At 49.1% G+C, this 12,773-nt stretch overlaps 1 protein-coding gene across 4 annotated transcripts in view; it reads right to left on the reverse strand.

The window, feature by feature from the left end:
* Positions 1-1,928: 1,928 nt before the first annotated feature.
* Positions 1,929-12,773, reverse strand: part of Phc2 (polyhomeotic homolog 2) — a 104,684-nt gene continuing 93,839 nt past the window's right edge. For all 4 annotated transcript variants that reach the window (XM_027937122.2, XM_027937121.2, XM_027937120.3 and 1 more), the window contains 6 exons: positions 12,571-12,773; positions 10,777-10,906; positions 9,840-9,954; positions 8,056-8,197; positions 6,694-6,970; positions 1,929-3,332 (listed from right to left, as the gene is read on the reverse strand). In XM_027937122.2, the coding sequence (XP_027792923.1) occupies positions 3,178-3,332; positions 6,694-6,970; positions 8,056-8,197; positions 9,840-9,954; positions 10,777-10,906; positions 12,571-12,773 (1,022 nt within the window). In that variant the 3' untranslated portion in view covers positions 1,929-3,177. The remainder of the gene's footprint in view (positions 3,333-6,693; positions 6,971-8,055; positions 8,198-9,839; positions 9,955-10,776; positions 10,907-12,570) is intronic.

A 12,773-nucleotide genomic window follows, 5' to 3' on the forward strand; every position in this document is an offset into this window, starting at 1 on the left:
TCTGGTTGGCCAGGGACTTGGAGCTATTTGTACAGACTTCTTTTCCCTCCCCAGGGGTCCTAAGCCCTCTTCAGAGTCTTGTTCCTGGGACTGGCAGGGAACTGGGTGGGAAAGGGCTAAGGTGTTCCCATGGGGGAGAGCCCTGTTTCAGAGCCCCAGCTAGAGCTGAGGGTACTGGGCACTGTGACCTTGAGCAATCCACTTCTCCTCAAGAAAGTGGGATACACATGCCCAACACTCAGGCCAGTGTGAGATAAGATCAGGGCTGTGGAACAGTTCTGTGAAGCTCATACTACCTGTTTTCAAAAGTGCAAGTTGTGTTCCATCAGAGGTACAGGAAGTTAGTTTAGTGGATTGTGATCAAGATTTTAAAACGTTGAAATAAGATTGAAAAAACAGCATCAGAATGTACAGTATGCATCTGACAGGTGGGTGTTGTTGCATGAAATTTTGGTTCTATTTTAAGTGTGTAGGCACCATTGGGAAATATTTTTTAAAACTAAAGGTCAAGATGGAAAGTTAACCAATTTCTGTGTAAAGTATAAGCAACAGGAGCAAATGTATTTTTAAGGAAGCACCCTTTAAACTTGCAATAGATTCCCACTCTAAGAGTGGGACCAATAAAAATTAAACAAAGGAATCAATGTATATACACACATATCCCCCTTATTTACTCACTGAGAATGTTTTTAGAATAAAATATTAATTCTGAGCCTAAAAAACAAAACTCCAACCTTACAATAGTGAAGAAAACACAAATGTTTAGCTGTGAAAGACCATGCTGCAGTCACCATATTCTCTTAAAGTAGTGGTTTTCATTCCTTCTCTTCAGCACACACATACCAGCAAACTGGGGTGGGGCCTGGTTTTCATTTTTCCCAGGAAAAAAGTCAAGGTCCAGAAGCAGAGAGACCTGCCCAGAGGGCTGCTGGCTGCAGTGCACCTGTGCACACGCCCTGTGTGCCTTAGCAGAGGGAAGAGGTGCAGGCAGCTTCCTGCTGCGGTCCCAAGACTCTCCACTCAGGCAACTACCCAAGCCTCCCTGAACCCTCTGGCTTCCCAGTGTTCCCTGCCTCTGGGACACCAAGCTTTCCAGGCCCTGGTCCTACTGGATACCAACCAGTTTGTTTCTCCTCCTCCTCCAGCAGGTAGTTACATTTTAACAGGCTCTCCAGAGAGGAGTCACCAAGATAGGGAGGGTATTGATTCTTAAAAGTTACTGTGACTAATCCGATTCAATACAGGTGGGGCTGAGCCTCAAACCCACATTCCTAACAGACACTTTAAGGAAAACCCCAATCCTGGGGAAGGAGCAGTGAGGCAGTAGTCTCCTTACTGCCCCATTCGTATCTGAGGACAGACTCCTTTCTAGATGGCCAACCTCAGCCACTGCTGGCCACTTACACCTCACCCAACGTAGCCAGCATGGACCAACTCATCTGCATGTCCAGTCATATTATCTGTGCCCTCCCACACTGCCTGGTCTGGAATATCCTTCCTCCTACTTTAGGCAAGGCTTAGGTGTCACCTCCTCTGTATAATCATAAAATAGGCTTGTAAAGTGCTGAGTGAACCAGAGGCGTCCAAGGGCTCTTCTGGACACAGGGCAGCTCTCTCCAAGGCCATTTGCTGGGGAATGAAGTCTGGGTTCTGGCCCAGGTGTTCCAGATGCTGCTGGCCCACCAAATCTCCCAGGGGGACTCAGAGCTGAAGGGGCTTCTGGACCCTCCAGCTCTAAGGGACACCATGTGAACTGGGGCTAGGAGCAACCTCAGATGATCTGGAGTCCCAGCCAAGCATGAAGGATATACTGTTCAGTTGAGGTGGATGTCTCTCCCTCAACCAGGGTCCATTCCTTTTCCTTATCGGTGAAAAGTAGCCATTTGGCTTCAGACTGATATCCTCAGGGGAGAAAGGCACAGAAGAGGCAGATTTTGCAAATTTATTTTTAAAAAAACAAAAAGGTTAAAAAAAGTCCTTCATTTCCAACCTTGCCTGGGGGTGTGGGTGGGGAATAGAACAAGCTGAGAAAGGTGCCCACCCCTTCCTGTGAAGAGTCCAACTCTTCCCCCAGGAGCCTGCAAGGACAGGGCAAGTCAGAGGCAGGTCCTCACCCTTCCTGCCCTGCCTCCTCCTCAGGTAGCTGTAACTGCTGCTAGGAAGTTTTGTAAGCTAAAAAGTGTGGGAGTGGGAGGTCAAAGGCTGCCTTCTTCACACCAACAGTGACTGGCTGCTCTCTCCCTGCTTAATTCTCTGGGCCCCCACCACTTGGGCTCCCAGGGCGGGCGGGCGGGCAGGCAGGCAGACCCAGAGGCTCAGCTGATGTGCCCAGCCCACCGGCAGTTTCCTTAATGCTGTTTGTGAGGCAGCAGGGCAGTCAGGGGACGTCACAGTGTGGGGAGGGGCTTAGAGACCTCTTGACTCCTCTGGAGGGGGGACTTGCCTCTCCCTAGAGGCTGCCCTTCTTTTCTATTCCCCATCCTCAGGCGGAGTGGAGTCCAGGACAAAGCACTAAGTGGCCATTTGCTACAAAACACCTGGAGATGCCAGAGGGCAGCTGTGGACTGTCAGTCAGTCCAGGCTCCCACAGTCACACAGTCACACACACAGCATTAAGGCGTCTATGCCAGCAGGCACGGCCAACCTGGGCCCAGCTTCTCTCTCTCCACCTGCACCTGGTGTAGGGAAGCCCCCGGCTGCTGCCGAAACAGGCTGAAGGGGAGAAGCTGGCAACGGAAGGTTCACCAGGCCTGGAGAAGGAAGTGGAGGAAGGAAGGCAAGGGCGCTCCAGGCCTCGCTCAGGCCTGCTGGCTGCCCTTGGAAGGAACCCAACTTAGGTTGGGAAGCCCTGACCATAAACCCCCTGGAAAACGGGGGACAGAGAGAGGGGAAGAGAGCGGGGCTAAAGTACTGGGACTTTGGAAGAAGCCAGTGCTATCAATATATACAAGCATAAAGCCCCATCTTCTGTGCCACCTCCCTCTCTGCCCCTCCCACAGAAATGAAAGGCCCCTGAGAGCCATTGAGGAGGGCCCAGACCTCCTCACCAGCCATGCCCCTAGGGAGGCCCCTTTCCTCCAACTAGCCCCGTTTCTGGGGCCCTCAAGGAATGTCTGTCTGGCTCTGCTCAGTTGGGAGGAGGACCCCTGGGCCAGGATCCTGGCTGCCCAGCCAGCCCTAGGAGTCCTTGAGCATGCTGATGCGGGCGTAGATTTTCAGGGCGGGGCCCAGCTTGATGTTCATGGCGCTCATCAGATGGTCCTCCTTGAGCAGCAACAGAGCTTGCCCATCGATTTCCTGGGCTCGGAATTCCTCTGCTATCTCCTGGCAGCCTGAGGGGACACCACCAAAAACAACATCAGTTAAGCGGCCAGTGTCCACGCATGGTAGCCACTGCACTTTAGAGACCGTCTCTCCTTCAACCCTCACAGTCATACCTTGAAGATGGTGTTGCTATCTTGAGGCTTGAGAGAGGCTAAGTGACTGACCCCAGGTAGCCATGATCCAAACATCCCCATTCACGACCTTGCTCATACCTCCCTCTCGAGAAACCAACCTAGATGACCAACAAGATGGTGCACACTGATAGGGTATGATTTCCAAGGCTAGGTCACAAAGGGCACAGCAGCTTTCACCTTGTTCTTTCAGATAGCTAACCTCCCTGTAAGGAGATCCTTCAAAGCAGCCCTCTGGAGAGGCCCATGTGAGAGCGACTGAGGCCACCTGCCAAGAGCCAGCCTCACTTGCCATGTAAGGCAGCCACCGTGGAAGTGGATTCTCCGGCTCAGACCTTCAGGTGACTGCAGTCCTGGTTGACATCTTCACTAAGACCCTGCATAAGCTCCTGAGCCAGGGGCTTGGTAGAGCCATTGCAAATTCCTGACCTTCAGATAGTGATTTTTGTATTACAGCAATAGGCAACTAATATAGATTATGGTATCTGAAATAGGGGTGTGGCCATTAAAAAACTCTAAACATGTAGATGGGGCCTTGGAACAGGCATGGGCAGCAACTGTAATGACTCTGAGGAGGGTCAGTTAATATAGAAGGTGCGCTGAGCTGGTAAGCAAAGGTCCAGTGGCCTCTGAGGCAACTGCTGAGGAGGTTTAAAAAAAGTGAGGAAACTGCTAAGAGAGATTGGAAGAAATGGGAATTTCAATTTCATATTGTTTTTGAAATAGCAGAAACTTTCTTAATGCTGTTTGGTGGTATGATAACATGCTGAGTTTAAAGATCCCAACAAACAGTGTGAATAGTTAAGATGATTTCGGGAAGAATGCCAAAGGCGTTGCCTAGCTTCTTTTTGTTGCTCATAGTAAAAAAGGGAGGAGGAAAGGTTAGGTAAAGAAATAGGTGTTCAATGCCAAGGAGCTGGGGAAGACTTCCTGGCCTCTCCAGATGGCAAACGATGCTGGAATTATAAAATGGTTCTAGCCCAAGTCAAACCCAGGGCACAACCAAGAAATGATTTTCTACCCATGAAATGGAGGGTATGGCAAACCCTTTGTTCAGATTTCAGGAAGATCTAAGGTTATGCCTTAGGGGCTCTCTAAGGAGTCTGGGCAGCCTCACAGAAATGTTCAACACAGGACTCTGTTCACATTTCAACATGGTGAAAGGTTTATCTGGAAGACAATTTTGGGTGTGGTTTTTGACTAATGGAATGTACTACTATAAATATTTTAAGAGAATTATATGGATAACCAAATGCTGAATGTTTTCTCTGATATAAGGAGGCTGATTCATAGTGGGGTAGGGAGCGGGAGCATGGGAGGATTAGAGAAACTCTAGGTAGGGCAGAGGGGTTGGAGGGGATAGGAGGGGGCATGGGGTTATTAATGATGGTGGAACGTGATGATCATTATTATCCAAAGTACAGGTATGAAGACACGAATTGGTGTGAATATACTTTGTATACAACCAGAGATATGAAAAATTGTACTCTATATGTGTAATAAGAATTGTAATGCATTTCACTGTCATATATAAATAAAAAAAGGAATTATATGGGTAGAAATATTGGACTGGAAGGTCAGGTAATATAAAAAAAAAGCCAGTAGGAAGTGGGCTAAAAAACCTGCCACATTAAACAGTCAGAATTCCCTTCACAAAAAAGGAAGGGTGACTCAGAGGGTGGAACTAGAGGTGAGCAAGAATCACTCCCAGGCTGAGTTTTCACTGAGAAAATGCCAACCTGTGCTTTATTGTATTGATACTGGTGTGGATCAGTGGCTCTGGTACGTTCTTTGTTTCCCCTTTTCGATTGGGCACGTATTATTCTGCACCTATTCCATTACATGCTGGGTGTGTGTGTGTGTGTGGGGGGGACGACAGCCTGTGATTAGTCCTCACTGTCTGCAGACTGCAAAGAACCACACTTCAGGAGCTGGACCCATGGAACCTCATCGATGCTAAGACCTGAGTTAGAAAACAAGACCCTGGACTTCAACTAATGTTGTCTTGGGTTGAGACTCCTGGGGACTCTGGCAGGGGGGCAGGGTATTTTGTATACGAAGGAACTTGAACCATGCTGAGCAAGGGTTAACCCACCTCCAAATGGCTCCCAATAATCCTTACTTACTGCACTCATGTCCCTGTGAGTTCCTCAATGGATAGGGCTTATTGGTATGACCAATAAGATATACAGAAGTGACAGTACGTGACTTCTGAGACTAGATCATCAAGTGCACACTGGCTTCTGCCTTGCTCTCTTGGATTCACTACCTGTGGGGGAAAAACTGTGGCCATGTTGTTATGAGAACAGCAAGCAGCCTCTGGAGAGGCCTGTAAGGAGAACAGGCCTCTTGCCAATAGCCAGCCTCCACTTGTGCATTTGCATGACTGAGGTACCTTGGGAAAGGATCCTATGGCCCCAGCAAAGCCTCCAGATCTTGGCCTTAGCTGACCCCTGCAAACTCATAAGACATCCTGAGACATGCAATCCTCCAGAAGTCTTTACCTAATGTAACTGTGTAACTGTGCTACATTACATTTGGGGAATGTAGCAATAGATGAAAATTCACTGGGTTAAGTGACAGAGCCAGGGTATGAACCAGTTCTGTGATTTGGAAGTCTGTGCTCCCAACTACTATGCCACTAAGTAGTGGATGAATAAGACTGGCTGAGCAGAGGGAGCAGCTCTGGGGTTCCACTGACCATCTGGGAATGACACAAGTCTGCCAGTCTGGGTTCCAGTCCTCATAGCTGTGCACACTCTGCCCCAAAGGCTACGTGTGGTCCCAGCTCTGTCCTGCATTTCCATGTCTTCTTCCTCAGTGCAAGCTGCTCCAGGGGACGGTCTCTCCACCTGGCAAAGGCGCACTTGCCCACTGTTGCTCAGTTTAAATTTTCTTAATTTTAAAGTCCTCCTTGACAGATTTCCTACATTGTCACCTATCTCCCCTCCCAGCCTGCCCCAGGAAGAAAGATGGAGTAAATTTCATTATCATCTCTGCATTTTATGCAGACCACCTACCACACCTGTAGGTATTTAAAATTAGAGCTGAGGAATATTATTTATAAGATGTGTTCTATGCTAAAAAATAAGCTTACATGCAGGTGCTCACGTCACTCATTTCTGCACCCCAGGTCCTAGACCCGAGCCATTAAATGAACTACCTAATCCTTCCTGATGGAGTGAGGTGAGGTCTCCCGCTCCCTTTCATTCCTTGCTATTCCAGGCAAGGGCCTTACCTGGCAGAGAGCGGATGAATTCGTAGACATCTTCTACATTCCATTTGGTGGGCTCACTTGGAAGGAAGTGGTGTCCCATGCCCACCAGGTCCCGCATGTGCATGTCCGGGAGCTCCAGGTCTCGCTGGCCTTGTCTCCGGCGGGAGGTGGATGAGCTGGCCGAGATGGGTGACAAGGGTTCCTCATAGCTGGAGTTATCTGAGCAGCGGCTGGAGTCTTCCTGGCTGTGTGTCAGCTGCAGTGCAGCAGTAACTGAAAGGGGTACAGTGCCTGTTGGCTGGGAGCAGAGAGAACAGCTTCTTCAGGACAGCGAACAACCATCTCGAGCAGCAATGATGGGCGAAGGCAGGTGTTTCTCCCTTTTCAGCCTGGTCCACTACTACCTCAGAGACCCTGGATCACACAGCATTATCTGTGCTGTCCCTCCTCGTACTTTCACCTGGGCCACGCTATATTGCAATAGCCTGATCTTACGTCTACTTTTTCCTTCAGATGTAGCTTTTAAAACCAGGGCTCTATTCATTTTAGGAGGCGGTCTATGCACCACCTGAAATCACTGTACATTTTTGGACCACAGCTTTCATCAAATTCTTAATGAAGTTTAAAATGAAAATAACAAGAAGCAAATACACAACAAATTAAAAAACAAATTAGGCTGTGAATTCTTTTACGGTAAGTATATGTCTTAGGAGTCTCTGTGCCTAACAGAGTTCCTGGCACAGAGCTGGTGCTAAAAAATATTTAATAGATGAATTGCTCAGGGTCCTGGTGGGGACCTTCAAGAGCTCAGTGCTCCAGTGTTCAAGGGGCAGAAAGATACCAGGGATAGGGTGAAGGCCACCGTCTCAACTAGCCCTCCAAGAAAGACGGGCTGTAACCCAACAGCCTATCTCTGCCTAGGATCAGGCAAGGGAGACCCCACCTCCACGGCCCACAAGTCAAGAACAGAGGTGAGCAGGAAGGCGAGGGTCAGGCCACTGGAGAGGGTAAGATGCCTCACGAGTATCCTTGAGTCTAAATGAAGGGATGCGGGCTGGGGATGTGGCTCAAGTGGTAGCGCGCTCGCCTGCCATGCGTGCGGCCTGGGTTCGATCCTCAGCACCACGTACAAACAATGATGTTGTGTCTGCCAATAACTAAAAAATAAATATTAAAAAATTCTCTCTGTCTCTCTAAAAAAAAAAAAAAAAAAAAAAAAAAATGAAGGGATGCAGGGAAGGCCTGACCTGACTGGCCTGAGAGAAATGAGAAAGCACAGAGCAAGCTGAAGCCACTGCAGGGACGGCGGGCGTAAGGGCCATGCCAGCAGGGAAACTGTCGGTCACCTGCGGAATGGAGCCTTGGGCTCTGCCTGCCTCTCACCTGCTTCTTGGTATCCTTGGTAAGTGTTGGCAGACTGGCCTTGCTGGCCCGGCGGCGGTTGTGGGTGGTGGACCCTGTCTTCTGCAGCTTGCTCCGGTCTGAGTGGAAAAGTCCCACTCGCTTGGTGCATCCCACATTATACCTGTCCAAGATGGAGGGTCAGGGAAGTCAGAGCAGTCGTAGGGCTCATGGGCACCAGACAGAACAAGGCAGCTGTCGGAAGCCACCCATGAAATGTGCATGGACTAGATCGGCATGGTAACCATTGAATAGGAAAATCTGGTATCTGGGAACTAACTCCCAGCAGCACACTTCTGCTGGTGAGACTGCCCAGGTACATGCGAGCTTCTATTCAGCTCTGGAGATGGGGTGACCTGCTGCAGCCACATAGCCACACAGCCTCCCAGAGATGGGTGTGGCTTGTCAAGATGCCATGAAGCAAGACTCCACCTGCTGAAACCTTCTCTGCCTTTGATGTATCCCCTCTGCTCCAGCTCCTACCAGGACTAGAAGAATCTATCAGGCACTCCCTTAAAACTATTTTTTGACTCTGTCTCTTATTTCTTCCCTAATTACTTCAGACTATTTTTCTCAGGTGGCTTATCCCCTTCTGAGCAGGGAGAATTACCCTGGCAATATGCTGGCTGCCTCGAGATAGGCAGCCAGGCTGTTTGGCAACCTGTGAGTCCTTTAGTTGGTTCAAATCCTGACTCCACCACTTGCTGCTGGGTGTATGGCACCGAGCAATCATTTAAGCTCCGAGCCTTACTGTGAGTTGGGATAACACCACTCACCTTCTAAAACTGGTCTCATGGATGACATGAAGTAATATTGGTGACATGTTTAATTAACATAACAACTTGGGACATGGCTGACACAATTCTATTTAATCCTACTTGTGCCAGGAAGCTGCTATGCATTGTTCTGTTGGACAGTGGTGTGAAAAGTTTGACAAAGGGGCCCTGGCCACCGCCAGCATAGCCTAAGCAAGACGAGGGCTGAGGACAGTAGACTCTAGCTTAATTTGTAGGGCACCTTTGCCTGGGACCTACATATTTCTTCTTTCTGGGGGGCTCCAGGCTTCAAGATCAGCTGCCTCTTTCACCTTGGAACAAATATCACCTAAGACTTTAGAGTCAGACAAGTCTAAAGCTTCATGCCTATGACTTACTAGCTGTGTCATTGTAAGCACAACTGTTCTTTGGGCCTTACAAATAGGCCTATACAAAAAGGACAACAGTAAGTATAACGAGGACAACAGTAATAGCTACCTTGCAGAGTTATTTTGAAGATAAGACAATGCATATTCTCAACTAGCACAGTACGTAGCACATGGCAGGTTCTCAATACATGACAATGGTTTTTGTTATGATCACCAGTCTTCTAAGCTGGGTGAAAACTTGCCACAGGAACACTGTAACTAGTGTGATGGTTCCAGGCACAGCTTCAGGTGGAGAGCTTACACTAAGAAGGTAGTAGCTGCCAATGGCAGGCAAAGAAAGGGTGCCAGTGGGACCCCAAAGCCAGGAAAGCTAAAGCACTGCTTCCTGTCCTCAGACTCTGCTGTGTTCTGATCCACTCCTGGGGGTCTGGTTTCTCAGGCTTGGTGCATTAGGAATGCAACAGTGCATCCAGGCAGGTCAAGGAAATAGGATGCTGGATAAGCCACACACCTATGGCCTCCTGGGGTGGATAATGGGCGCTGGCATAAAAACAAGATTCCAAAGTGCAGTCCTGAAGATAGGGAAGGAATCTGGCATGGCAGTGGGGCTGAGGTCACTCACCTCTTTGCACAAGCCATGGAACAAAAACGCTTGGATCGCTTGAACTTATAGGCAAAGTCCACCCGGCCACAGAGCTCACACTTGAGTTTGAGGGGAGTACCCTCCTCTTTGGATTCTGAAAAGTACAGAAATGGGTATAAATATGGACAAGAAGGAATTCCCACAGGCCAGTGGAAGCCACACTCCAGGGCCTCCCTACTCTATCCTGTCTCTTTTTTATGTTCCCATGGGTATCATATACAGTGGCAGTCTAGCTTGGACAATGCCAGTGCTTTTGCCACTGTTTTTGGAAGTGCTGTATCTCCCCACTGGGAAGTTCTCAAGGTGTCTGGTGTCCTTTGTAAACTTAACATTTTTTTCTGCCAATTGCTACAAGTCTGGGGCACATCTTGGGTGGGGCAGCATCATAAACCTTCTTCACAATCATGGAAGGAAGCAGGAGGTTCAGAGGAAATACTCTGGATACTGTCACGACTGTTCCTCTGGAATTATCCCACTTGACCTTGTCCCATGGAGCTGGCTTCCTGGGTCAGAGAACCCCAGAGCCCACATTCCCATATTCTGTACAGAGTCCAGGTTGTTAGGGGTTCAGTCTTTTGCCTGGCCACTGCTGTGCCTCAGAGCCAGCGCCAGTCCTGAGTGCAGGCTCCTTAGTAAAAGACAGGAATACCTGACTGGTGCTGCATTCGCCCCAAGAATTTGCCAATGGAAAGTTCAGTTCCTGAAACCCTACGGTTGGCTGGAGTGGGGCTGGAGAAGCAGGGGACAAAAGGCACCTAATTTCTGCCATCCCTATTCTCTAGGGAATAAGAGTGAGGAAGGATTAGAGGAAATGTGTTTATCAGTCCCTGTTCCAAGTTCTTCCATAGACATTCAGAAAGAGAAGAATGTGGGGCCTGCCATTCCTGCCAACCAGATCCAGGTCTGAGGCACCTACCTTGCAGGTAGGGCTCCTCCATCTCAGAGTCAGTGGTGGTGGTATGGTCCTGCTGTGGAAGCTTCTCAGGCAAGAACCCCTGTGCATACTTCTTCTTGAGATTCCCCACCAGCAGGGACGAGCGTCCCACCTACAGGACAGGTGACATGGAGGCCGCGAGGGTTAGGTGGGAGCAGCTCCCTTGCCAGCCTCATCACAATCACATGTATAAAGTATCCAGGCAGATGTCAGTCCTCTGCAAACCTCCCCCACGCCATTATACAAGGGTGCCTGCTCAAGGCCTGATTCTGCTGTCTAGCTCCCAAGGCAGGATGCAGTAGGCACCAAAGTATGAAGATGGTTTTGGTGTAGAACCAATAGATGGCTTGAGAGGTTAGGAGCCTATTTTTCCATGTGTAAGGGCAGCAATGGAGGCAAAGGTCAGGTTTCCCACAGTGCTATGCCAAGTGCCAGGTCCTGAGCTCACAAGCTGCCAGGCAGGGGCAGGGCTGAGTCTGTGTGAGTGCACTTATGAGACTCAGATTTCTTACCATTCTCCACCTCACCAATGCCCTATCCAAGCCAAAAGTACAGGAGGCCAGAGGGAGAGCAGAAAATCAGACCCTGGGCAACAGCACAAGTGCCCCTTTGGTTGCCAGTTTGCAGACTGGCTTATTCGCCCCTTTGGTCCTCCCTTTGTTGTCTGTCCAGGCAGCGTGGTGGCCAGATCAATTGGTGTCCAACTCTGGGGTGATGCTGTCAACCTGTATCCACCCTGTGAGGACAGCTGGTTTCCAGAGTTACTGCAGGGTCAGGGGAGGCCTGGTCCAGTAAGGGGAGGGTTGCAGCAATGTAGAGCCCCCTCATGGCTAGGGTGCTCCAGGTGGGTTTCTTTGCCAATGGCCTTGGACAATCAAACCTCCAGGGTAAAGGGGACAAGGACCTATTTGCCATTTGACATTTTAGGTTATTCACCCATCTAGGTTATCAAGTTCATAGTTTTATGCTAACGAATCAAACCACCCATGAATCCAAAGAATGAGCAAAAAGCAGATGGCATCCCAGAAGACTGGGTCTCTAATAGCCAGATAATCCTTATCAGGAGACAGGCCAGTATGCACCTGGCTCCAGGCTCTGCACACCTACAGAGCAGCACCACCTGCCTAAGTCACACTGCACAGAATCAATTGTAGAGCTCTCCTCTAACAGACCATCTTCATGATTCTTGCTACTTCCCTTCAGTCTCATGCTTCTGTTGGAAACCCCAGATTGTACCCTTTCTGAGGGCCCCTCAATCTCATTCACACCCATCAAGGCTCTGTCCCTACAGAACAAGCCTCAGGTGGCAACCCTGCCCCTCATCCTCATTTCCAAGAACTTAGTACTAATCAAGTTCTTTTGTTCACTAACTGGCCAAAGTTTTGCTGTTGAGGCATTCAAAACTTGATGAGGTCTAATTCCCCAAAGTCCACAGTCTCTCACCAAATGCCTCGAGGTGAACTAACTCCCTTCTAGCCAAAGGGTCTCAAATTACCAGACTGGGACACAGTTGGGTCTGTGTGTGGAAACTTCTAACTGAAGGGTCTTGCCAATTATTCCTGATCACTGAGCCCTTCTGGACTCTGGACAGATATTCAATCCTAGAAAGAAATGGTTCTGACATGCTTTCAGAGGGATGAGGGGGAGGGATTAGCAAGACAGCAAATTGTTCACATTTTCAGAAACCATACACGGAAATGTAAAAATATTCTAATACACATCCAAAATATACTTAAAAAAAAAAAAAAAAAAGAGGGGAAAAGAAGTAGTCCGTACCGGGAAAGGCTCCGCCCCCTCCTGGATCACAAACCCTTCGATAACATGCGTCAGGATTTGGGGTTTCACAATGGCCTGTGGTGGTTTATTCTCACCATTCTGGGGGGCAGTGCCGGCGATGCTGGAGGCAGAGTTTCCGTTCCCTGAGGTCATGCCGGGGCTGCTGAGGTCGGTCAGCGCATGAACAATGCCCTGCCCTGTCT

Source organism: Marmota flaviventris, chromosome 10, assembly GCF_047511675.1.
Source record: "Marmota flaviventris isolate mMarFla1 chromosome 10, mMarFla1.hap1, whole genome shotgun sequence".
NCBI classification, from domain to species: domain Eukaryota; kingdom Metazoa; phylum Chordata; class Mammalia; order Rodentia; family Sciuridae; genus Marmota; species Marmota flaviventris.